The 26,231-nt window shown below is 42.8% G+C and overlaps 3 protein-coding genes across 11 annotated transcripts in view; 1 reads left to right on the top strand and 2 right to left on the bottom strand.

Moving 5' to 3' along the window:
• Nucleotides 1-5,992: 5,992 nt before the first annotated feature.
• itfg2 (integrin alpha FG-GAP repeat containing 2) lies at nucleotides 5,993-19,220 on the bottom strand. Of its 2 annotated transcripts, none has more exons than XM_056368045.1 (12): nucleotides 19,085-19,220; nucleotides 14,692-14,787; nucleotides 14,555-14,596; nucleotides 14,280-14,457; nucleotides 14,017-14,156; nucleotides 13,103-13,251; nucleotides 12,927-13,021; nucleotides 12,737-12,790; nucleotides 11,498-11,589; nucleotides 10,909-11,026; nucleotides 9,824-9,997; nucleotides 5,993-6,151 (listed from the first exon to the last, which is right to left on the bottom strand). In XM_056368045.1, the coding sequence occupies exons 1-12, from the start codon at nucleotides 19,193-19,195 to the stop codon at nucleotides 6,084-6,086; spliced, it is 1,317 nt and encodes a 438-aa protein (XP_056224020.1). In that variant the 5' UTR covers nucleotides 19,196-19,220; the 3' UTR covers nucleotides 5,993-6,083. The 2 variants fall into 2 exon arrangements, with proteins under 2 accessions (XP_056224020.1, XP_056224021.1); XM_056368046.1 differs by lacking the exon at nucleotides 19,085-19,220 and adding an exon at nucleotides 15,271-15,710.
• Nucleotides 19,221-19,380: 160 nt separating this feature from the next.
• ascl1a (achaete-scute family bHLH transcription factor 1a) lies at nucleotides 19,381-20,017 on the top strand. Its single transcript, XM_056368047.1, has one exon. The coding sequence runs from the start codon at nucleotides 19,399-19,401 to the stop codon at nucleotides 20,002-20,004; it is 606 nt and encodes a 201-aa protein (XP_056224022.1). The 5' UTR covers nucleotides 19,381-19,398; the 3' UTR covers nucleotides 20,005-20,017.
• Nucleotides 20,018-22,835: 2,818 nt separating this feature from the next.
• The window catches only part of LOC130163822 (uncharacterized), a 63,659-nt gene continuing 60,263 nt past the window's right edge, over nucleotides 22,836-26,231 (bottom strand). For 7 of the 8 annotated variants that reach the window (XM_056368239.1, XM_056368238.1, XM_056368240.1 and 4 more), the window contains 2 exons: nucleotides 25,998-26,067; nucleotides 22,836-25,058 (listed from right to left, as the gene is read on the bottom strand). In XM_056368239.1, coding sequence (XP_056224214.1) covers nucleotides 24,786-25,058; nucleotides 25,998-26,067 — 343 coding nt within the window. In that variant the 3' untranslated portion in view covers nucleotides 22,836-24,785. The remainder of the gene's footprint in view (nucleotides 25,059-25,997; nucleotides 26,068-26,231) is intronic. The other variant, XR_008826526.1, reaches the window with a different exon arrangement.

The following is a 26,231-nucleotide window of genomic DNA, read 5'->3' as shown; positions in this document are numbered from 1 at the left end:
GATGGGGGTCCAGCTGTCTGTCAGTCAGGATCAGATCCACTTTACCCCACCCACCGCCCACCGTGCCACCAGGACTGAGGGCAAAGGCTAAAGTGTGGGAAGTATTATCAGCAAATTCTAAAGGAAGTAAAAGTTAAAAGCCTCTGTCATGACATATTATTATATTTGAACTTATACTTTGACTGTTGTAGCTGGTGGAGTTGGAGTTCATTTGAACTACTTTATAAACAGTTTGATAGCTAGGTCACGGGTTCCCAATAAAGGGTGGGACTCCTCCAACGGGGTGGTGAGATTATTGATCGGGTTGCAAAAGAAGGAAAACAAAAACAAAGCTTTGCGTTCACCATTCTGTCTTTTCTCTAATATTTGCTTCTTCGTAAAATATTCAACATGTTTACCTCTTTTGGTCTCAAACAGTCATTGAGATAAAAGAGACGTCCACCAAGGAAAACGAGAGCATCAGTGCCCCAGAAACAACATTTTTTTTTTTTACACTAAAGTTATAAAAACCTCTGGTCTCTTGTCGAGCAAAGACAGATGCAGTGAAACACTATTATAAAGCCACAAAGTCCACAACGGCAGTAGGCCAGGGGGGATGGATGGGTGAACAAGATATCAGACTTTGACATGGGAGACTGCTGTTTGTTCCCCGTTTCCTGCCATCAGTTGACATTAGCTTCTATTTTGATCTATTCACTGCTATATTGGAAAATTTACCACTGAATGTCAACGAATCTGACTTTTAAAGAAAAGCCTCTGGGTCAGCGAGTAATACTTAGAAACTAGACAAACCCCCTCCTTTAAAATGTGGATTGAAGGACCGGATTCTTTTCTGCTGCTGGGAAAAATAAAAAAAATAATCCATGAAAAGACTCAAATGCTGAAACATATCTAAGTAGAACAGTGATTACGACAATGGTTTAATGTTACCATGAAAACTAATGTCCCCTAACCTTCACAAAAGTAGTAACTGAACACAAAACAGGTTGTTTTTGTGCGTAAACCCAACAAACCTCTCACCACAGAAGTGTAAGAGAGGAAAATGAGGGATCACAATGTAGTAAAAAATAAAAAATATCATACATATTATACTGTAACTCTCCTGCTCTTAACACGAGCTCAGACACTGTTGAGCCTCACAAACAGGATTTGTTGCATTAAGACTCTCAGGTGTTCTTGTCATCTCTCCCACCTCCTGCAGCGTTATGAGGTCTGAAGATGAGCTTTAACTGAAGAAAAAATCCCTGATTCATGTTCTTTCAAAGGCCCCGCGCATAATTATGATCATGTAATCAAGCAAAAACAGCCATCTCTGGCATTTATGATTCATCAGCATTGTATTCAAGGTGTACGAGACTCTGCGAGTGAATGGATCACGAGCCGTCTAAGTCTGGTTCACCCCGGATTTTATGCGATCAAACACAATGGCTGCAGAGTTTTCTCTGAAATTAAATTTGGGTTTAATATTGAGGGAAAAAGTCTTTAGATGGATGAGGATCAAGTTATATGAATGGCAATATCCTGGTACTAATACTGACGCATAAAACATTTACTTACTCGAGCTTCTGGAATAAAGATTTCATGTAGCAAAAATACACCAAACTGCTGGATGCATCAGTTTTAAATAGAAGAAGAAGTTAGAAGAGCCTCATGATGAAGATCAGCAAACGATAAAATTCCCATATTGTATAAAGGTAGATGTTTGATTATAGATCAGGTTCTAGATTCTATATTAATACTGTAAAAGTATGAAAGCGCTCAGTCCACACAGCCATGACATGTTTAATCATTTATGTTATTTATCAAGTAAAAATGCCAAACAGTCATTTATCGGCTCATTGTAAACTGAAAATCTGCTAAATTTGGGCCGTTGGTCAAACAAAACCTCGAGCTCTGGGAGAATATAATCCACGTTCTTCACCGTTTTCAGATATTTTTGATGAAATGATTCGTCTAAAAATTGAAAAACAGTGGACTAACCATTCGCTGGCCCTATACTCTTACTGTTTTTGAGAGCTATGATGAAGCCTGACAGCAGATGATCACAGTGCTAACAACCTAATGTGAGATCTATTTTTAACCAACAAAATGTGAAGGCAGTCGGGGCGATGGTGTCATTAGGTCCTCCAGCAGCAGAGAGGACCTCGCGGGAACAGCGACAGCAGAACCACCACCGGCTTTTCTTCCACCGATTTGTGGGTGTTCTTACTTCCTCACATGGACGCCATGACGACAGATTGTCTGAGCGCCAACAGTTGTATATGTCTCCAGATCTGACAGCAACTGCCCGGCTACACTGCGGCCTGACACTGGAGGTAGTGGAGGAAGGGAGGACGCAGCGTGTGTGTGCGTGTGTGTGCGTGTGTGTGCGTGTGTGTATGTGTGTGTGTGTGTGTGTGTGTGTGTGTGTGCGTGTGTGTGTGTGCGTGTGTGTGCGTGTGTGTGCGTGTGTGTGTGTGTGTGTGTGTGTGTGCGCTTTAGGAAGGGTTGGCCTGTCAGTTCATGTTCAGCTCACCGAGGGGATTTTCTTCATTTTGAGCAGCTACATTTCTTTTTAGAAGATTAAGCTTTCAAGACTTTGGAAAAGAAGTTTAAAAGCCCCTTTAAAGTTGGATCAAATCATTATAATTCCCTCTATATTCAGTCCATTAAAGGTTTTTCACGCTGCCTAAAATTAATGCTTATGTATCTGATACCATGCACGGCCCTAGCATCCATTCACCGGAGAGTATCTGGTGGTCAGCCTCAAGCGAGTGTGGTCACATGTTGTCACGTTGTGTAAACGGGGTCCTCATGACAGGTTTATTACTCACTAACATGTCTCATGGCGTTGGTCTTTTATAGACATTAAAGCTGTGGTGTAGACATCTCAACCTTTTCAGGTTGTGGCCTCATAAACAAAGCGCTCAGTAAATGTCAGAAATTGATCTTTAGCCACATATGATCACTTATTTTCCCTAAGCCTGGGTGGAAATGTTAAATAAATAAAGAATTAATTCTCAAAATTAAAAAAATATATTAATAAAATTGAAAAATGAACAAAAAAATATAATAAAGTAAAACATAAAATACATATGAAAATGTTTTATTTAATTTGATTATCAATAAATATCAATGTCAATTAAAAAAATTTAATTAAATTGAAAATTGAAAAATAATGAATACAAAATAAAAGAAAACTTAAAGAAAAAATGAATCTATCTGAAAAGAATATTTAAATAATAAAATATAAGTATAAAATATGCAATATAAAAAATGAACAAAAAACAATAAGAAAAACGTAATAAAAACTATATAACAAATATGATAAGAATGTATATCAAAAAAAGGATTATATTCCAACAGCTACCACATAATATTCAGGCTCTGGTCTCCTCACTGAGGCCTGCTTCTATTTAAAGCAGCCACTCCTGTGTAGTTTCAAAAGGCAATAATAAAATTATTTTTGAAATCTAGACTCTGACATTTACTCCACAAGTAACTGAAATGAGCCCCAGAGCTCATGACCCAAGAATAGGATCCACAGTAATGGAGGCTGTATGCCATTTTCCTCCATGAAATATGTTCTAGTACCACGGCGACCTTTTTCTTAACTCCTTAGAGAAGTAAATACAAAAATCCTACATGGATAACAACAAACTCTCCAGAGGGGATAAACCATTGTGGGCCGACTTCCAGATGATGGTTTTGTTGCTAAAAAAGGGAAATTTGGGCTTCAGTTGTAGAAAATAGAAGAAGCGACGTGGCCAGAAGAGTTGAATATAAGGTCAGTAAGATCACGACAAGGTCATTACCCCTGTGTGGTCATGTCCCAGGGTCACATGTCCGATCCCTGTTTTATGTCTGGCCTGCCTGGGAAAATATCAGAGCAAAAGTCACAGTCACACAGGATCCATCCCTGGAAACCAGGCAGGACTTTGCATACTAAACAGGCTGACATTTCCTGTGGGAAATCAGACTGGAAACAGGAGACGAACGGCTGATTTTAACACCGCCGAGCCCAAACTAACTGACCGAAATCCACGTGGACGAGGTAGGAGCCATAAGAACAACAACGCAACATGTCGGCCTGCTCCTGTTTGACCATTAATGGTCATAATAAGATGAATGGGTGTGATCTCACCGCTCGGGAATGCTCACCACTTATAAGGACAAACTGCAGCTGGACAGAGGATGTGTTGATTTTGTGATATAAGTGGAATTGCTGTGATTACAATATCTTCTGAGGTTAACTTAATCATGACTCATCCTCCGATGTAAATGACTGCTTGACATGAACACACTCAATTATCATGATCATTAGGAATCACAATGTAACCTACAAAAATATCCGGGACGCTTGACCTTTGACTGATGAGGTTAAACGGGCCAAACGTCATTAGCCCTAATTGAATATCCGTATTAAAACGATGGCAATCAAAAAACATGAGATGGAGATTAACAGAAGATCAGTCGGTATTTAAAACAACTGAGATACAGATACGATCTAATAATTTGTACAGTGTAAAAAAAGTTTTTCAATGCTACAGCAAACACTGATATATTAGACAATAATGTGCTTCCAACTTTGTTGCAGCAATTTCCTGTTTCGACATGACAGTGCCCGAAAGTGCACGAAGCCCGGTCCATAAAGAAACGGTTTTTCAGTCTGGTGTGGAAGAACTTGACTATCCTGCACAGAGACACTGACCTCAACCCCAAGCAACAGCTTCAGGGATGAACTGGAACACAAACGCAAGCCAGGCCTTACGCCCAACATGTTATTCATATCACAGTCTATATGAATGTATATTTAAATCATTGAAATTCTGCGTCTCTGCTACTAATATTTATTTTATGTACTCAGGTCGCACTTGTAAATGAGATATCGATCTCAGTATGACTTGCTGAGTAAATAAAGTATAAATGAAATGTTGAACTTTGTGGTTGAATTGGGGCAAATCCCTGCAGCCAGGTCCAGAAATGTAGTTGGAGGCTGTTACAGCAGCAGATTAAAGCCCATTTTGGTTTGAGATGTTTAGCTACCACACATGGGAACAATATATGAGAGGCCATGAAAGGTACTTTCGACCATTTGGTATATCTGGATTTCACAAGCTAATTTGTGAGAATAACAAAACCACACCTTCATAGGACAACTTTAAATAAATACACTGACAATAGCTATTACTTAACAGTTAAATTGTGATGAGGAGGATTTCACTTTTAAGTCGAGTGAAGGCAAAGGAAACACGACCGAAGCTCTGCTCTCAGGCGCTCGGTCCTCTGGGAAAAACCTTCCCTGAGCACGTCTCTAAAGGGCAGAAACACAGGAGAGAGATGAGAGGCTGTGGCCTGCCGGGACACCTGAGCCTGGTTTACTCTTCCACACACCGACGCCGTCGCTCACACAGACACAAACACCAACGTAACTCGTTTATATTGCATGAGAAAAAGAGAGGCAGTCTGCAAAGGAGGTTATAAGATCCTCCTATTGGGAGCAGTGGGCGATTCTCCCCCCCCAGTGCCTCCGACCGTCACACCCTGCGGGCGCTCTGCTGCTCGGCTCACAAACAATACCGCCGCGCAAACCTCATTATGCAACAAAATGTTGCATTATGTAATATCTTTGGCGCTTTATATCTTCAAAATGATGCACTAGATACACTAGAAAGAGACTGCACGGCCTGAAAAGGAAGAAGGCACCAATGGGAGAGCTCTTTTCATCAGTTAGTCAGCGATGACTGACAGCAGAATAATGCTTCCGCCGCTCGAAAGATTCGCACATTCGCCGGTGAAAACAGCAGGTTAAACTGCATCGAGTTCCTCCTGCATTGTGTCTGTTCTTTTTTTTTTTTTCATCCTCTCTCAGCTTTGTGTAAAGAAACCCAGGGAGGCAGAATACCAACGACGAGAGGCAGTGTGTACATCTGTGATTACAGCCAGCGGCGAGCAGATCCGAAACCTGAACCTGACGCGTCTTTCTGCAGGGAACACAAATAACAAGACGGGCTGCACGGGAGACGGACAGTCAGTGTTTATTAACAGAGTATTTACAGTCGGGGAGGAAAGCAGAGACGGCAGCGTGTTGATGTGTCACTGTGTTACGTCTGTGAATCCTTATAGAGGATGTTTGCCACCAGTGATCTCACTGTCGCCGTGTCCTCTGCGTCTGTGGAGGGAAAACACGAAATGTGACAACGACCATTGACACGGGACACTCAGTGTGAGACCAGATAAAGATTATGAGGGCTTTTCTTAACAGTTAGGAAGCCAGAAAATATCCAAATATAAGTAGAAGGTGAACACTCACACTCACTCTCTTTAGCCATGCTAGATGCTCTAGGGATCAAAATGTCTCAACTACTTTTTCAGGAATTTTTCTGCAGACATTCATGTTCCCCTCAGGATGAACTGTAGCAACTCTGATCCCTCAACTTTTCCTCTCGTGCTTTCATCGGGTCAAAGTTTCGATTTGTCCAAAATAACTGCAAAAACCACATTTTCATGAGCCTCAGCTGTGCTTTGTGTCAGTTGCTAATGTTAGCATGCTAACAGGCGACACTGCCCACCTTCACCTGTGCTGTACTGTTTGTCAGGTTCAACTGACTGACCCAAATATACGTTGGTAATGTGCAGGAGAGAGGAGACGCTCCCTTCATCACTCAGCTGTTTAAAGCTCCTGCAGACCAGACGTTTATTTCCCGCCTTCAGTCCTGCTCTTTACTTAATGGATTGATTTTCACCCTTTTTTTTTTTTTTGCATTTGCATCACTCGTCACATCCATAGTGAAGTCGTTACCTCTCTTGCAATGTGAATCTAATTTTAATACAAGCTGAACACGCGCAGCAGCTGCTTCACAGTAAAAACCAGTAGCACCTTCTTCTTTCATGCATTTCATCTCAGAAATGTTTCAGCTGACTTTGAATAACAAAAGAAGTGAAATGTTAGACACCCTGTGGGGGTTTTAATCACGAGTTACACTACGAAGCGTTGTTTTTACCAGTGGGTCCACAAATTGTTCTTATGCATGACACTATATGCACGAGGACAAATGTTCTGTCTTTGATGTCTTTCTATGTAAAAACTTATTCTATTTTGATGATTTATTGTTTTATTTATTATTTTATTATCATTCCATCTCATTTTACATGAATGTTTTTCATTTTACTTCAATGCTTTTCACATTTTTATATTCATCTTATGTAACACATTTCTTTGTTGTAAAGCACTTTGTGCTACATTTGTCGTCTGAAAGGTGCTATACAAATAAAGTTTATCATCATTATTATTATTATTATTATTATTATTATTATTATTATTATTAATAATAATAATAATAATGTTGTCAAAAGAGACACTGGTTGTCTCATGGATTAGGCCTCATGTACCACTGGAATCATTTACTGTGAAGCAGCTGCAGATTAACTGAGGAAACTACCAGCATTAATATATTAGAGTGGATCCACAGTGAATCTCATTCCCTGGCTAAACATCTACTTTTGTAGGCACTAATGTTGTGGTCAGTCATTGCCTACAGGACCTGCTTACAGGTCATTGCTTACCTGGCTCTGCTCAGCACTATCTCTGACACGCTCATTTTCTCAAGTCGAAAAACTAGCAGATGACTGAACTTCCTCAATCACCAATAATTGAAAGGCAACGAGCGCGTAGAAAGAGCTGTCCATATTTAGAAACCTTCTCACGTTGCGATGGAGAACTGACAAGACTCTTGGTAATCACCCTTTGGCTAAAGGGCGGTTATTAAGGCGAATGAACAGCGGGGAAGAGGCTGAGAGCGGCTGCTGACATTTCTAGGAGGTCAGGGCGAGGCAGCGAAACGCAGCTAACACCTACAGTAGGATTTTCCACCTTCGTTTCCCGTGACTTTTATTGTTCGCTTTCCGTTTGTATTAATGAACCTCAAGCTATTTTTTGACAGCAATTTGGTCGCCTGAATGGTAGACAGAGATTTGACACAAAGCCAAATATCCTCTCCCACACACACACACACACACAAACACACACACACTCCACATATCAAACATATTTTTACACTATTATTTGTCCTCGGATGTCTCCTCTCCTCTCTCTCTCTTTCCTTGTCCCTAGGCTGCTACATCAGACATTTTCCACGGCGGGTTGGGTAACACGCCTGTGAAATCATCGTCGAAAGAAACACAACAGGCCCAGAGGTTGAATTATTAACACAGGCAGCAGGAAGCTACGCTAACACCCACTAACAAGCACAAAAAAAAAAAATAAATAAAAATCAGCTGGAACTTGCATTTTCATCTGCGATTACAATGCTCCAGCAAATCCTGTTTGTGAACATCTTTTTCTTACTAAACAGGCTTCCACTCATTTCACAGCGCCTTCCTGACACGAGGAGCTCGACTCGCTGGTCATCCATGCAGACCGAAAGGCGCGGGCTAATTTGTAATTTAATCAGCCTTTCCCTCTCTTGTGAAAACATTTTATATCCGACACGCACAGAGACCGAGAACACACGAGGACGGAGGAGAGATTAATGTTCTACCACAAAAGGGACATTAACAAAGGAAATTAACAGGAAATAAATAACCATTGTGCGCATTTACAATCATTAACCCAAGTTATTGACTTGGTTAAACATTGTGTTGGGAAAGTGCCTGAACTGCAGAGGCACAAATTTCAGATACGAAGCAAAGAGTCAGAGAGCGGCATCCTTGTCTTCTCAGCTCTGTTCACTGACCTGCCGTGGATTTATATACATTTGGAGGCAGAGAGGAAAGCATTGGATTAGAGGCTCTCTGAATCAGTTCCCTCACTGGCCTCTTCCTGTACGTGCACATGTTGCCACCTTTTAGATTTTAAATATATCAAACCCTGTTTTTTTTTCCAGCAATAGCATTAATATTCAATGTATTTTATCACCTCTTTATATATTTTGTATTTTTCTGCCATGATAACGGGTTGATATAGAAAACACGCAGCGCTGTTTGACCTCTCATTCAGGAAAGAGTATTTGTTTATAATGTTGTTTATGTAGCTGCACTGTGGAATAATTCAGGCAGCAGACACGATGTGACTAATGACAATGAAGTGATTGATAACACTGATTCACAACTTTGTGCACTGCTGTTTATATATATATATATATATATATATATATGCTCCTTCCTGTCTGGGCTGCTTCTCACCAAACCACTAAAGTAAACTTTGCCCAGTAGATTTCTGTCTGACTGCAGCGTAAGGACGTGTCAGAGTTGCGTTATGTCACTGCTGACAGTTGCTGCTGCTTTACATTAAAAGCGTCCAACTAACAAAAACACAGGGAGTCTTTTATTGTGAAGCAGCTGCAGGAAATGCATCGTCAGTAATAGAAACAAGCAGGAGTATATGCAGCACGCCATCATATCGCAAGTGCAGTTGTGCGAGTTTGTTTGGCTGCGCTGTAAACACAGTCACAACAATTTGTGAATTCTGTTTGTTGTTTTTAAACTCAAGAAGAAATGGTGACGTGTTCTCCTCAATCACTCGTCTGTTCCACTTATCAACAATTCTGTTTGTGCCTGTGACTCCTGCACGAAGCCCTTTTAAAAAGTCGCCAGCAAGCAGGATGTTGTTAGTGAAGTCTGTCGTGTCATCATTTTCCTCTCCCCTCGTCATTAATATTCGGGTCCGAGTGTCGCAGCTAAATGGCAGACGAGTTGACTTCAAAACAGTCGCAGTCGTCCCGTCGTCCAATTACAACAACAAACAGAGGAGACGTCAGTGTGAATTTAATTGGGGGGGGGACGGGGGACGGGGGGGACTGAATCAGCTTCCTAATTAATGACTCGGCGTGTCTGCTGTACTCACCGACTCCCAGCGCCTTCAGGTGGTTTTTAAACTCGGGTTTCTCCTCCAGGACCCGCAGCATGTTCGTGGACTCCATGCGCTCCAGCTGCACCTTCCAGTAGATGTGGATCTTGTTGTTGAAGCTCACATACACGAGGCAGGGGGTGTTTTTACCCTCCTTACATGTGTACTGACCTGCAACCGCACACGCAAACACATAAATAACCCTCGAATTATGTATATAACACACAGCTAGGCCCAACAGCAGCAATCCTCTGCTGCATGGCTACTAGTGTGTGACTCTGTGCTAAATCCAGCTTCTGCACAAACAGAGAAACCAGTCTAATCTGTTCTAATGATCGCACAGAGCAGACAGGGAGCAGATTGGAGTGGTGGACTCTTTTCATGCACATAACACTCTCTGGGTGCGACAAAACACGACTCAGTGGAATGGGGAATATCAAGGTCTCTTGTCTCTTTAATCCACTTACTACAGCACATGTCACATTAGCTCTCTCAGATAAACTGTGGCCTGTTCAAACCCTGCAGAGAGATGTGAAAGGACAGAGGAGGAAGAGCAAAAAAAAAAAAAAAAAAAAAGAGAGAGTGAATCTGCAGCTCAATGTTTCCACCTAGTGGTGTCATGTTAGAAATTCAAGCCAAACCCAGAAAGGTGACAGGCCTCTGAACATCTGCTGCAGGGGCATGAGGATTCAGGATGATTGGGCAAAAAAAAAAAGAAAGATGAATAATAATGATATAAATTTAAAGGTTATTTTAGTGGTAATAGTCTTGAATTTGGAAATCTATGCTGCAGTTTCCCTCATCACTCTCTGTGACGAGAGGGTGAAGCTTCAGTTTCTAGTTTTGTTTTTGATGCCTCTCTCATTCTCCTATCCAGGCTTATCTGTCCGAGTCCCACCTGTGCCTGAATCTACATGATGAGTTAACTCGCCTTTAAATCTGTACTGTCATTGTCAATAACAAAATTATCCATGATGCAAAAAAAAAAGGATGGGAAGCCGTGATCCACAGTAGAAAAGGGAAGCGTGCACTATTAAATCTAATCTGATACATTAAGGGGAGAGAAACATGAGGCGTCTCACCGGCACAGAAAGCGTTGACGTTCTCATCGAACTGGAACCGCACTACCGTCCGATTGTGGTCGATGATGTAGGTTTGACCGTCCCAGGCGCAAGCGACCACCTCCTCTCTGCCGTCGCCCTGGAGGCCGACAGACATGTACATGCTCGGTGTCGGGCGGGTTTGGTTCATACACACACAGGTTTCTTCTATCCAAGATGTATCTGGAAATTTTCCTGTATCACTGTGTGTTTTGTGCGTTGTTTTTTGTTACTGTGTTACTTGTATTTTCTTGTGGAGTTTTGTGTATTTTACAGGCTGATTGAGGAGCAGGCGTTCGGATTAGCCCTGTAAGATCTTTAAAAACCTGTTTTGTTTATTTTATCTTTCTCTATTATTTAATTATTGGATATTTTCTTCTGCTTTTATTCTCTGTACATTTATGCCTGATGTTAAGCACTTTGTAACTTTATTTTGAAAGGTACTTTTTAAATAACATTTGATTATTTTTAAATGAAAACTAAATTTGTTGATTAAATGGAAAAAAAGAACAACCAATAAATTGATAATAAAAACAAAGGTGAGGTTGCAGCTCTACAGAAACAGACTCACAGTGACGTCGAGCTTCTGCAGGGCGAAGAGCTGGTGATCCACCTGCACTGACCACAGCAGCTGCTCCGAGCTGTCCATCAACTTCAGGGTCCCTTAAACATGTGAAGACAAAAACAGATGTGAAAACAGCATTAAAGGACAGTGCTGACTATTCAAAAAAAAGAAAAAAAGAAAGTAAGGTTTAACTGCTATTGAAAATAAAGAATAAATCAGTAAATACTCCAGATCTGTTCAAATTTGCTTCCTGAGAAATATTGTGAGAAATTTGCTTTTCACTCATTTCACAAAGAAAATAACTTGTGTCCGACTTTTTATAAAAAGGGAAACGGCAGAAATGAAAAAGTAAGAATCTCTTCCACAGACAAATAAGATTCTGTAACTAAGAGCACGACACAATGAGTTTAACCTCGAGTTCAGTCACATCTTTGTGCCAATAATGTGAGACTTAGAATATCAGTGCTGACACTTTCACACTGTGCTGTTCTTGAAAACTAATACCTGAGATGATGATGATGATGATGATGAACAGAACTGAAATACAGCCAGTAATAGTAGTTGTAATATCTTACTATTTTGTGGTTATAACTTTAAAAACTCCTCGTGGTGAAATGATGTGTTTTCTCTCAGTTGGCTCGTCGTGGTGTCGGTATGAGAGAGATTGTGTAAGTAAAGCTGCCAGCGATGATAATCCCACTGGATCCCCTCTTCTTTAAATATTGATCGACTCTCCAGCTGCTGTGCGAGCTGTTTGCCAGTTATCAGCTGCTGCCAGGAGGATCTGCTCCATCAGCTAACAGCCACCGACCAACGCTGCGGGGTCCAGCACTCCACCTGTGGCACTTATATTGCTCCTTACACAGCAGGAGACTCTCAAGATATATGGCGCACACTAATTCACCCTTTACCTTGTTAAAGAAACCCCCCGTGTTGACTGATTAGATAAGGCTGCTTCAACATCTGCTCCAGAAGAAGGAAAAACACGACACCTTCTCTGCGTTAAGTTCTGCTCCAGTTCATGTTCACACTGGATTTTTAAGGACGAGTAAAGATGAAGTCACAGAGACTGACATTTGATGACCGTTGCCCTGCATCATCAGCACGACATGGACCCCACGGGGAAAGGCTGTCAGCGAATGGTGCAAAACATTTTCCGTGCATTATGTGTTTATTTCCCTACTAAGTTAGTAACAAACGTTTGCATATGACATCATATCCACCGTCACAAACTCCTGCACTTACCGTCTAAAGTGCAGAGAGCGAAGAGGCCACATTTAGAAGATTCCTCTTTTGAACCTGACGGAAAACAGGGATCAGGCGTCAAAACTTACTCTCCACATTTTTTAGATCTAGTTTTATGATTACATCCCTTCTTCAGAGGATAAAACTAACTTGGTGTTCAGCAGAAGAAAACCAGCTGACTGTTTGGTACCTTTGCTTATGCTGCCAATGAGATGAGTGGAGACATTCTTGTTGTGTATCCGCCCGGTGGTCAGATGGAGAACTACGTCTCTGGAGGGCCCCTCGCTGCGAGCAGAGAAATCAGAGCTTGAAGTCACTGTAACCAATGACACTTTAAATCGACACGAGTGTCACGACAGGGTCTACCTCCCCGGGGTGGCAGGGGCGTCTTCTCCGGAGCCGGAGGAGTCCTGCTGCGTCCAGGAACAGAGCAGGATGGCGTAGCCGCAGCCCGGCTGAGACACCATCAGCTCTGGGAGACCCTCCGGACCTGGGTTCACCGACAGACTGTCCACCTGCAGCACAGACGACATCATTACACTCTGAGGTTTCAACTGTGTGACACTTGAATAACAACTGAACTGAATTTATCTTTTTATAATGTTTTTTTTCTGTAAGATTATATTTCTGTAAAATGTACAAAGTCAGCATCAACCTTATTTCCTAGATTATATTTTTCTATTTTAACTCATTTTATTCTTTGTATTGAATTAATGTATTACTCTCTGTGTTAAGAAAAGTGCCAGATGAATAATGTTATTATGGGGAAAGGTGGTTATCCAGGAAAGGAATAGTTTGGCATTTTGGGAATTATGCTTATTAGCTTTAATGAAAAGAGTTAAATGGGAATCTGATGCGTTAAAAATGCGACGCTATAGCCTGTGGACAGTTAGCTTATCTTAGCTTAGCATAAAGATTGGAAACAGCTCTCTACGTGTCTTCAAGCACCTTTAAAGCTCACGAACATGTCTGATCGAAATCTAGAAGAAAACAAATATTTCTAAAAGAAATGTAGAACTGTTCCTTCAACTGCTTTGACTGTACAAAACCGTGTGTCCTATCTGTGTTAGAAACATAACGTCTTGATGCAGTGATGTTCAGTTTACACATGTTGGGATTATCAGGAATCTTAAAGTGGATCATAAGAGATAACCACGAATACCACTGGTAATAATAAATGTTATAATTAAATCTAGATCACTGCAAGCTAAACAATGTTATTCAGCTTGTTGAAAATAAAAATTCAGCTTGAGGGACTTTCTGTAAAGTTGTAGTGTTACCTGCCCCTCCAGAAGCCACTTCTTCAGCAGAACCAGCTGAGCAGATCCCAGGTCTGAGCCGTCAGACGGCTCCTCCCAACGGAAAGCTCGCACCACCCGGTCTGTGTAGCCCACCACCAGCTCACAGCGTCCATCACCATCTGCAGCCACACACACACACACACACACACACACACACACACACACACACACACACACAGTAGTCAGACTCGAAAGCACAATACACAGGACGCACATACGTGACCACAGAGCTAAACATTTACCGATGTCACTGATGAGGATGACTTTGGTGTTGGCGGGAATGTGCTGGGTGAAGAAGGGCTTCTGGTCGTCAGAGGACAGGAATTCATGCTGACTGGATGAATCTGCTTTGTTTGCAGCGGCGGCTGTCAGGTCAAAGAGGTGGAACCAGCCCTCTGCACCCACAGCGACCACCAGGTTCTGACAAGCAGGAAAAAAACAAAACAATGTTAGAAACATAACGACCTGAAGATCCGTGACATGGTGCTGCCACTCGTTTACCATTTCACTTCCTTACCTTTCCTTTGTTGCAGACGTCTCCAATTGCAACACAGGTGAGCTAGAAAACCAAGACACACCGTATGAGTAAGAGAAGCAAACTCACTGTGTGAAATCACAAGCTTTTAACCCCAGTGATGTTGTTTCTGTACTGACCATGCCCACACAGGTCCTGGTGATCCAGGGTTTGCAGTCATCATTCTTATACACAAGCAGCTTTCCACTGGTGTCTCCTACAACCAGCTCGTTCAACTACAATGAATGGAGACAGACATCTCGTTAAAGGAATAGTATCTTGCGACTACAGCTGTTAAAGCACTGTGCAAAAATAACCTGAAAATTGTTGTTAATCATGGTTTGGATCTGTACATTGCTTTGGACAACATCTAATTTCTCTTCTGGTTTCCAAACAAATGATAAACTGTGGAAGGGAAGCCATAAAGCAGCATATGCACACCTCAATGTTGTGTCAGGTGTGTTTGCAAGAAGGCAATAACAATATCAAAAACAGGAAGCACTCAAAAGTCTTGCAGTGTAAAGTTTTCCCATGCATTTTCTTAAATCTGCATTCACTCAATCGACATATTTTCTTCATTGTTTGCATACACTGCTAAACAACCACGAATTCAGAGGAAATATTAACGCAGCTCTGGGTGTAACAGACTGTTGGGAGAAATTTTTCATGAGCTGTGAACAGATTAACCTGGAATTAAAAAGTGAAGTTAGTGTAATTACCGAGTCGTTGTCCGCGTCTCCCAGACAGATCGCATGAGGAAACAGAGTCCCTGTGAAATCCAAGCTGACCCGCTGGGCATAGTTTAAAGACCGCATAGCTACTACTGCTGGCTAAATTAAACCGCGTATAAAACCTATATAAAACCGCAGAGTCACCCTAAACATTTGGGGAACTTCTTAGCTCGTGTGTTGATAGCTAGCTTAGCTACCGTCAGCGCTCCAAAGCCGAGGCGGAGACGCTAAAGCTAACGTTAGCCTTGCGTAGAAAGTGCGATATAACACAACTAACTGCTTTTTAAAACACGTCTTCGTCGACTTAAGTTAAAAAACCTACAAATATTGTCATGGCGAAACAGGTGTGCAGCTGCTAGCTGTTGACATACACACACGCCACTTCGTAGTAAACAAAACCATGTGAACGAAAGCCTACGGAAGCTCAGTATAGACAAGATATCTGTTTCGCAAACCTGACCACGGCTCCTCGAGAGTCACTAGAGCACAGATTTTTACTTGCTTTACTTTTATTACATGTTTTTTTTGTGAATGTGTATCACAGTTATACATATGAAAGAAAAAAACAACAATTAAACAACTGGGATTTGATAAAGCTTGATTAGCACGTCATTTGATTCAATAGGCGGCAGAATAGTGACACCTAGCGGCAGTAGAGTGTAAGTGCACCAAAAGAAAAACATTTATTTTACTCCCTTTGAATCACATAGCAGGAAAAATACAATGCTGTGCACACGATTTAGGTCCAAGAAGTAATTTGACGATGCTTTTAAAAAATAATACAATGAACTGTTTTTATTTATCACCAGTAGTGTTCAAAGTATTTAACAGGTAAGTTGTTCCAAGCGTATTGGAGAAGTTGCCACATTTCCTCAAGTGTCTTCTGTCTCTTCATGTGATCCCAGACTGACTCCATGAAGTTGAGATCAGGTACTGCCCATACAGTACTGTATGTTTTTATGCAGCCCATCAACCCGGTGCAGAAGAATCAGACCTTGTCACTATCCCATATGTAATCTATTACTGGGGGAAGTTTGTCTGAAATACCCATTGGATAAAAAAGTTTGTTTTCAAGTTAATTAGAGATGATCAGTGTTATCCCACAAACATTGCTTCTCAAATAAGAAAAAACTGGTGAAGCAAACCTAACAACCATCCTTATATTGTTTTATTTTTAAGGTGCCATTATTGTCCTCTGGAGGGCGCTGCTCTATCACAACTTTTCATGAGTGAAATCAACCCCGGCAGCAAATACCTCAGAGGAGGCAGAAGTCCATTACAGAAATCTATTCTATCAATGCCATAAAGTTATTGTGAGTGTGAGAGCGGCTGCATTGTATATATATATTTTTTTTCTCTCTTTCTTTTCATCCTCCCTTTATTTCTTCTGACTTTATTACATTTTCTTCTCACATTGAATAAATCTGAGTTATTTGTGGGCTATAAACATAAATATATGCAGTTGCCATTTCTGTGTGAAATGGGTGATAACTTACTAGAAATTTCACTCACTCTGCTGTAACGTTTAGTCTAAGTCTTGGTCCTGAGTGTCTGAATGTCTCCTCATATCTGAAGAGTCTGTGCTGAAATGTTCATATATGCTAAATGTAGCTATTACACTGTGTTATTCGTGTCAGTTTTACATCAAAGTGTCGTTTATAGCTTACTAACTACTCTAAAACAGCTTTTTTAAAATATGTATTTTGCATGTTAATAAAAAAGATTGTTTCTGCTTTAAAAGTCTCATACAAACATGGATCCACTGCTACTGGTGCACCTGCGGAACCAACACAAAACTGTGAGAAAAACTGTTTTTAATGACAAACAAATTGAAAAATAATCCCTCACGCCACACACACAGATTATCATGGGTGCTTATGAGTTTTTGTTTTATTATCTCCCAAACAGAGAACTCTCCCTAAAGAAAAGACAAAATACAGAAAGTGGTTAAATGGGAACTGGGCGCCCAGATGTCATATTAATTATTACACTCAGCTATGACTGGAAAGCCCCTCAAGTAAAGTGAGCGCCCTCCCAGCCTCTGGAAGAGCCGCAGCAGCAGAGAGAGAGAGAGAGAGAGAGAGAGAGAGAGAGAGAGAGAAGAGAGAGAGAGAGAGAGAGAGAGAGGGAGGGAGGGAGAGTCCTCACAAAGCGCTAATTGGACTCTGGAAGCGCACTGACAGGGCATGGATAGGTTTCAGAAAGCCTGGCGATGGCGAAGGGGTGCAGGGGGAGGCTGAATAGAACCCACGCTTCTTTTCTAAACTCTCTTGCTGGGCCAAAAAAAAAAAAAAAATGGGGAGGGAGGGGGGAGGAGGAGGGAGAGAGGGGGTAAGGGGGGAGAGGCAAAGAAAAGAAAGTATTGGTGTTGGGGGGCGGGGCTGGGGTGCAAACCTGAGTCTGAATGCCACTGCCAACGCAGAAAAATTGCACAATTTATTACAATCCCCTCTTCAGGACGCACAGAAACAAAGGAAGGGAGGAGGGGATGTCATTGGTGCGCACACACACATGCACACGCACACACACTGACAGAGAAGTGCAAAAACTGTAAACTTGCGCACAAGTATAAAACCAGTGTTCATTTTTTGTTTAATCTGTGTTTTATTGCACATACACACACCGCACACGCACAAATGAATTGCACACACGCACGGAAAGACAGAGAGCACGGAGAGAGAAGATATCCATCTGCAAAAACTGAAAAATTGCACAAACTGAAACCAATCTTTTTTTTTCACTCTGTGGTGGGTAAATGCACATGTAGCGTGCACGCGCATACACACACACACACAGACACACACAAACAGAGAGGGTATTACAGTTTGGCCCTGGTTTTGTTCCGCGCTGAAAGACGTGTTTTCATATTCTTCACTTTTCAAAGCGACAATAATCGGCAGAGCACAGCGCGTCCACGCTACTGTAACTATACCGGGTGTATCAAATCATACACAATGCCTCCTCCGAGCTGCTTCTTAGGGCCCCTCCGCAGATTTGCGCCCCTCCGTTCCGCCTGTGTGCGGCTGATGATCTGCTCTAATCAAAGTGGAAAATTCGGCCTCTGATGCACAATGGTCCCTCAAATGAGCGGCATTCAGACGCGTCTGTAACGCGAACAATAACAGTAGACTTGCGCTGCAGCAGCTGATTTACATGCAGAGCTCTCAGAGCAGCTCCAGCACGAGGAGGAGAGCTGTGGACGGTTCGCGGGGAGGTGAGCTCTCTTTCAGCACCACGCTCTGGTCCAGAGCTGACGATATTTTCTTATTTCATATTTCTACAGGTCCCTTCATTTCAACAACGTCTCACTCGAAAACTGAATGATTCTTTTATAAACAACATGTTCCTCTAAACACAAACCAACACAAGACGACTGGAAAGTACAAGCGCTACTGAGAACCAGGCTTCCTTCACAGTAACTGGAGGTGCTTCACCCAAGTGGCGGGAAAGTACCTGCTCTCATCTTAACTTTGAAAACGTTCGATATGTTGAGCTGATACTTGGTCAAAGTTTCAATGTAATCAATAAAAGATCCAGAAACAGCCACAGGAGCTTTTTTTTTTCTTCATATTTGATGATAAAATAAAAACAAAACTAGGAAATAAAAGTTGGAAACCAAGTGATTCTCATTCACCAGTTTCAAAGAATGAGTTTGTTTTGGAACAAAACTCTGGAGTCACTTCATCACGCACGGACGCCGCGTGCACTTGTGGTCCTGAACGATCCTCTGCGGCTGGAAACTTCCCTCTCTGTTGTGGTCGCTCACCTACTGACGTGATAGATAGAAAGAAAAAAAACTCACCGCTGACTGTTTGTTTAGTGCTTCAAGTGGCACGCGTCCGGCGCGCGCAATGCACCGGCGCAGGAGCCCAAGGTGGATCCACGCGACCGGAGGGCGTGGCCAGTCCCCCATCCAAACGTATTGAAAAGCAGTGGCGTCTTTCCTTGAGGACTCAGAGCAGCTTTGAGGAGCGCGCGAGGCAGCAGCCCAGCTGACTGCCCCCACTGAAACAAGTGCGCGTCAAGCGGTTACACCACGTGAACGGCACGAGCGGGGCGCACCGCCGCGAGAGTTGGTGATTTCTTTATAAGTTCGTGTTTTTTTCTTTACTGGGAATGAACCTCACAGCCAAGATGGAAATTAACGTCAGCCAGCAGCAGCTCATGCCGCCCGCTTGTTTCTTCTCTGCCGCTGCAGCGGCGCAGAGCATCCAGCTGAGCCCGTGCGGCAGCAGCCAGAGCAGCGGGAAGTCAATGTCCAAGCAGCCCAAGAGGCAACGCTCCTCCTCCCCGGAGCTGCTGCGGTGCAAGCGGAGGCTGAATTTCGCGGGTTTCGGCTACACTCTTCCGCAGCAGCAGCCGCACGCAGTGGCGCGGAGGAACGAGAGGGAGCGCAACCGGGTGAAGCTGGTGAACAACGGCTTCGCCACCCTGCGGGAGCACGTCCCCAACGGCGCCGCCAACAAGAAGATGAGCAAAGTGGAGACGCTGCGCTCCGCGGTGGAGTACATCCGCGCCCTGCAGCAGCTGCTGGACGAACATGACGCGGTGAGTGCGGCGTTTCAGTCCGGCGTGCTGTCGCCCACCATGTCGCAGGGATACTCCGCTGACATGAACTCCATGGCAGGTTCCCCGGTGTCCTCCTACTCATCTGACGAGGGTTCCTACGACCCCCTCAGTCCAGAGGAGCAAGAACTGCTCGACTTCGCCAACTGGTTCTGAGCATCTGTATGAGGTAAGATGACGCACAAGTTAATATCAGACACTGTTACAGATACACATATGAACATCCATGTCTAACACCCCGAACAGTCGCTTAACCTTCTCTTCTTCTCTCCGCAGAAAATATGGATCAACTCAATTCACTGTTGTCTGCGCTTGGGATGGGCCCGGAGGAGGCTGGGTGTCCTCAAGAACAAGATGCACTGTACGCGCGTTTTGGTCCTGCGTCCTTAACGCCCGGTCCTCCCAGACTGAAAGACTGACAGACAGGCAGACAGACGGACAGACAGACAGACAGACACGGCCGAAACGTCCTGAAAACTTGGGGAAAAATCAGGCCAGAGATCAGCGCCAAAGGATTAAAGGAAGACGGGTCTCCTGACAGCGTGGGAATCCAAGCTTCTGTGCATTTGCCCATGACAAACAAACAAACAAACAAACAAACAAACAAACAAAAACAACCCTAAAGTGAATTCATGCTCTTCAGCAGCACATTAAAAACATTATTTAATACGTCGCTCTTCAACTATGCTAAATCCAATCACAGAACACCAACCCTTTGGTAAACCTCTCAGACGTTTAATTCAGAAAATGCTTCCAAGTCGCGGATTTATTCTATAAAAATCTATATCAAACGCTTTTTTGAAATATATTAAGATATTTTTGTATGTAAGAGATTTATAGATGTTTTGTACACATCCTTTTGTATATATTTTGTCTATATATTTGCGAAGTTGCTTCTATACCTCCTGCCTATGTAGACGTGTAGTCTATTATTCTCTGGCTCTTCTGTTCATGAGGTTTCCAGATGGAGTTTGATACTCCGACGTTTTTATTTTAGCACCAATGTGTCTTATTTAATAGCAAAACCATGTTATTGCATTATGTCATGAAGTTCACGATGATCAAAACTTATGCAGCTATTGTCCAAACAGAGCGCAATGGCCATGCATTGTCTCTTTATACTGCCAGCTCTATATTGTCTTCACATAAACAGATGTTGGAAAAAAAGAAGTCTTATAACCATATTTTCTACACTCTAGTCCAAGAATAAAATCATTTGCTACTGAATTTCTTTCCATGTCTTGTTTTTGGGTGTATTTACAGAATGGGTGGACACTTGTTTGCAGCTTTCAGTGTCTTTAGTCAGCAGCTAGACGAAGAGGGAAGGGAGAGGGAATGATGGAGCTAGAGTATAAGATACAGCCTGCACTGCAGGGGCAAGAAGGCGAAAGAAAACCCACTTTTACGCACAATTACGCACATTTTACGCACCATATTTTCTCACTCCTCTTTAGACATTCCACACACGGTGCCTGCTTAAAGCTTTTAGCCACCAATCCCCACAATAAATCCCTAAATGTCCAACTCTCTCCCCTGTGTTTTTACTATATGGAGTGTATACAAAGGAGATCCCAGTCGTGCAAAGCGCAGTAAGCACATCTGGAAGCACAAGTGCATAAAAATGAACCCTTCTCTGTGAATCTCTGAGCCAAACAAGCAGCAGCTGTGACACACAAGTACTGATGAAGAGCTGATAGTTTCTCTTAAGAAGAGGAACTTAAAGTGAACAAACACCAGCAGAAATAATGATAATTTTCACAAAACTAATCGGAGGAAAAGGATGCAAAATGTTGTGTAACGTGCATGAACCAAAAGTTTTTTGTTTTTTTTCATCGTAGTTCCCAGCTTCAAGGGAAACTTCGATTTAGAAAAAAAAAGCGAGAATATTTATTTATCAGGACTGACCTTTAAATTAGCAGATGGAGGGAATGTCAGTGGCGTGATTACACTTTAGCTGCCAGCCATAGATTTTGAGGTAGGGGCCTTTGTCTCTGAAAAACCAAGTTTGACAGGTACGGCGGAGGCTGCGACGGGACGCGTGTCTGGTTTAATGAGTGAATGGGGTTTGTGTGTGGTGGTCGAGTGGAGACACGGAGCTGAACTGGCTGATGGCGTGTGCCTCCTGACAGCAGCACGCCGCTCAACACACAACACTCACCACCTGGGAAGGAAAAAAAAAAAAAAAAATCCTGTGTGTGGCTCCGGGTGAGATTCTTTGGCTGCTGCTGTTTCTTTCACCTTTTTTTACTGCAGTGAAAAATAATGTCGAATAAAACGTTTTTATTACTTTGATTCTCATGAGAAAGAATAAAAACATTTGAGCCACATAGAGAAACAAGCTCGTGTTGTGTTCAGGGTTCATTGTACAAGATGTGCGCGCGCCTCATCAGTTGTTCTCAAAAGGAGGGTTCATGGACCACCAGGGGGCCCTGAGAGGGGGGGGGGGGGGGGGGGGGGGTTCACAGGAATGTAGTAAAAACTAGTGACAGTAGAAAATACTCGCAAATGTATTATTGTTATTTAACTGAGACTTTCACCATTATTGTCTCATCGGTCATAAAATACAGCAAGAAAAATAATGACGTTTTGTTTGAGTTTAAAAGTTTGCTTAATGTGGTTCCCTAAAGGCTCATTCAATTATTATTCAATCTGAGAATAAACAATCAACCGTCCAAACAAGTTGCCCAACCTCCAGAACTGAGACCTGCTGCTGCTCTCAACCTGACTGGAAGACCCTGTCATACTCATACTGATAGAAATTAATTAATAGATAGAAATTATAGGTAATTTTTTTAACATAAAATCTAAAGAAAAAAAAAAAACCTGCCTCCATGACTCAGTAAATAAAAGTATATTTTCAATTATGATTAAGTGACAAACACAAAAAGGTTAAACTCATACTCGCCTCTTCTATATGTGAATATACCTGAAATGTATTTATATAGCAAAGTAACTAACTGGGCTTTTAACAGGACACTCTCAAGTCGTGAGATTCATATCAACATAATTTATTTATTCCAGTTCATTCAGACAAGAAACAAAATGATCTTGAAAACTCTGAGGTGCCACATAAAAGACAATATGAGAGAGGCAACGTTAAACACAGGCAGAAACATACAACACACCTCCACCCGTGTACACACCCACACATGAACATGCACTGTGGGTAAACACGTCTTCCACAGAGTTGGATCTTTGCCAGTTTATTTTTACCTGCAAACAAACGTTTTATTTCTCATCATGAAATTTTATTTCTCTTCCGCCGGTGGCACAATGTTGATGCAACAGTAAATACCTGTAAATACATCGTTTGCTCTCTAGACCTCAAACAAACCTATTATATATTATATAAGTTTGGTGTTTTTAAGAAACTAATTCCCGAACCTTTTTAGCAGCAGAGTGAGATTTACACAAACTGCCCTGTCAGGTTCTTGCTGTGTTTTAATTACACGGCCGTGACACTGATGAAGGAGACAGTAAGATAAGGACGAACGGAGAGGATATCAAAGAGGAGCACTGATAATTATCTGTTTGGTTTTTTTTTAATCAACATCAGAATCTCATTTTAAAAGCAGGTTGAACATCAGCCTGTAGAGTTACACTTTCCTCTACATGATGACATGCTGCTTACAGGACGGCCCTGAGCTAACAGTCCTGGGTCTCTGCCTGTCAGAGCCCCTCATGTTTTCCTCCTCTGTCCGGTGTGTATGAACCGCATTCATTCATCAGTGTTGATTAGGTTGGATAGACGAGGGCAACAGTCTCTGCTGCTACCTGCTCAAATATTGTTTTGGTTTTTTTTGTTTTTTACTCCACAACAACAAGCAAGTTGTTGCATCAGCACATTCACATGAAGCACTCCCCTTCAGCAGAGCGTCACTGCAGTTTTCTAAAAGACGTTTCACAGTTCGTCTCTAATCCAGCCTGTATAACAGCTCCTCAGTCAACACTCGTTGCAGTGACAGATGAGAACGTGCACAGCCGCAGAACATTTCAGCACCATAGACAGCACTTCACAGCTCTGTGAAAGGTTCTGTGACAGGCCGTTTTAATACTGATTCTCCTTGTAGCGTTATCTACACACATCTGGATTGGGGGGGGGGGGGGGGGGGTGTCATCAAAAACATCTTTAAGTATCATGAGGTGTTGCTCCACCTTTGTCAGCTGATTTCACTGCAATTTTAACTTGTAGTGAAATTAAATTTTTTAAAGGAGCAATCTGTAAGTACTGCTATTGCTACATAGCTAACATTAGCATTAATCAGCAGTGATTGCTCAGGTATGTGTGTGTTTTCAGGTGAGGTAGTCTGGATGGAGATCGTTTCTGATACGGAGCTGAAACAGTCTAAGAACTTCAGCCATTGTTGCATTTACAAGACAAGAGGGTATAATACATCCTCTGAGCAGCGCTACTTTTTCAGGACAAACTGGACGCTTCACTGACTCGGTATCGGAAAGTGAGGAGAGGGGCCGGCAGAGCTGGAGCTAGCTGGTTAGCATGCTAACTTCAGCAGAAGAAAAGAAGTTATAGAAGCAAAACACAACTGCTGGAGACAGCTCTTAGTGAGTAAAGGGAAAAAAAGTTTGATAATGAACTTGCAGCAGCTGTTAATGCTAATGTTGGCTATGTAGCAATAGCAAAACCTGTATGTAGCTCTTTTAAATGTACAAAAGAGCTTTACTGTGACGCTTTGGTAAATTATTGTTCACCGTGTATTCATGTCTTTTGTTGTTAGTATGTAAATTAAGTGAAGATCTCAGGTTGATTCACGTCTAGTGCTAGAAACAAAAAGAGCGATCACTGGCTTTTGAACAGCATGTTTGCACTGATTGCTTCGCATAATGACTTCAGTGCCCAGTTCACTCCCCTTAATGTAACCTGTTGTGTTCACTACAGCAGTGATGCGTGCGGTGGCAGTGGCGCCGATACCTGAGCCTCACGGGGCCGACTGAGCCGTGGCTGAGGTGCCGGAGTCATTGAAAGGGTTGGAGATGACCGACTTGTGAATGAGCATGAAGAGGGGCAGGTAGGCCAGGAAGTCCAGCAGGTCCAGCGGGGGAATGTGCTGCAGCTCCAGTCTGATGGCCGCCTCCTGCTCCACATGGATCCCCCCGGCCTTCAGCTCCAGGAGCAGCTGCTCTGCGCTGATGAATCCCTGCTGCGCTCCTGCGTCTCCTCGCTGCTCCTCCAGGAGGAACAGGAACAGTTGCTGCCAGAGTCAAGAACATCAAGACATCAATAAGGTTAAAAAAGCAGGAGGACCGGCTGTGGACTTGTTCTCGGCACAGTTGTGAGTGTGTGGGTGTTTGCTTCGTGTGTTTTTGTGTGTTTTGCTCTTTGGGGCAGCCTCATATTACCGCAGCCTGTTTTCTAGTCTTGTTTGAGTGCACCTGTTTGCACAGTTGATGCAGCCTAGGTAATAATTGTTGGGGGAGGGGAGGGGGGGAATAATCCCTCTGGCAATTAGCCCACTCCCCCCCCACCGACATCTCCAGTTAACAACCCTATCCCTAACAGCTCTATAATTACACAGCCTCCCCTACCTGGCCGAGGGCTCAGTTTCCACACCCACGGCCACCGGCTTTCATGTTCCTGCTGCCTTTCAGTGGCTCAGTACTTCCCTGTATGAATGAGGGCCGGGCCTGCCTGTGAGCGGCCAGCTGGTAGGCTGGTCCCGGTCCATCTGAGATGAGCCGTGTGTCTCAGGCTGATTACAGGGCTGGGCGGAGTGGACGGCATGTTCACTGCTGGGCACTTTAATGAGATTAGGCCTGTGCTAATCTATGAAAAGGGAAAAGCACCCCTCTCTTTCTCTCTCTGGCTTGCTTTCCTCATTTCTATGCATGAGGGCTGAGTGCCTCTCATAAAAAAAAAGAAGCTAGCTTTACAAAGCATGCTTTGGAATTGCTCTTCAAAGTGTTTACCAGTATTTATTTCATTATAATTATACCCGCGGAGCCATGAAAGGGAGGCGGAGGTGGTGTTTGTGGCGTGAATGTGGCTAATGTGAGAGTTAATCTGACGTTGCGTGGAAATAATCGAGTGCACCTTGTGAAATTAAAGGGCACAGACATGTTGTGTGGAGGGGTTTCGTTTCACTGTATAAGCTGTCAGACGTGTAGGATTTTAGGAAATGTATTGACATCACCTTCGCTTTGAAGACCCTCACTTCCAGGGAGCGGAAGTCCATACTGCTGACGAGCGATCGCATGAACTCACTGTAAGACAGCAACAAAAATCCATCATCAATTCCTGAACACAAGAAGAGTATTCCACTGATTTAGTAATTTACATTCTTATGAAGTTGGGCGTCTTGCCCCAGTTTGAATGGTTCAACCTGGGGCAGCACAGGTCGAGATATCTTGACTTGTAGTCCCTCGAC

This window comes from Seriola aureovittata, chromosome 22 (assembly GCF_021018895.1).
Source record: "Seriola aureovittata isolate HTS-2021-v1 ecotype China chromosome 22, ASM2101889v1, whole genome shotgun sequence".
Lineage (NCBI taxonomy): Eukaryota > Metazoa > Chordata > Actinopteri > Carangiformes > Carangidae > Seriola > Seriola aureovittata.
This window is presented reverse-complemented; position numbering and strand designations above follow the sequence as displayed.

Excerpts from the sequence above, each read along its gene's own strand:
- itfg2 (XM_056368045.1), bottom strand. The coding sequence starts at position 19,195 with ATGGGGGACTGGCCACGCCCTCCGGTCGCGTGGATCCACCTTGGGCTC. Across the intron at positions 14,458-14,554 it reads ACGTCTGCAACAAAGGAAAG|AACCTGGTGGTCGCTGTGGG; the intron begins GTAAGGAAGTGA and ends CCTGCTTGTCAG. Across the intron at positions 11,590-12,736 it reads CGCTCTCTGCACTTTAGACG|GGACCCTGAAGTTGATGGAC; the intron begins GTAAGTGCAGGA and ends CACATGTTTAAG.
- ascl1a (XM_056368047.1), top strand. The coding sequence starts at position 19,399 with ATGAACCTCACAGCCAAGATGGAAATTAACGTCAGCCAGCAGCAGCTC.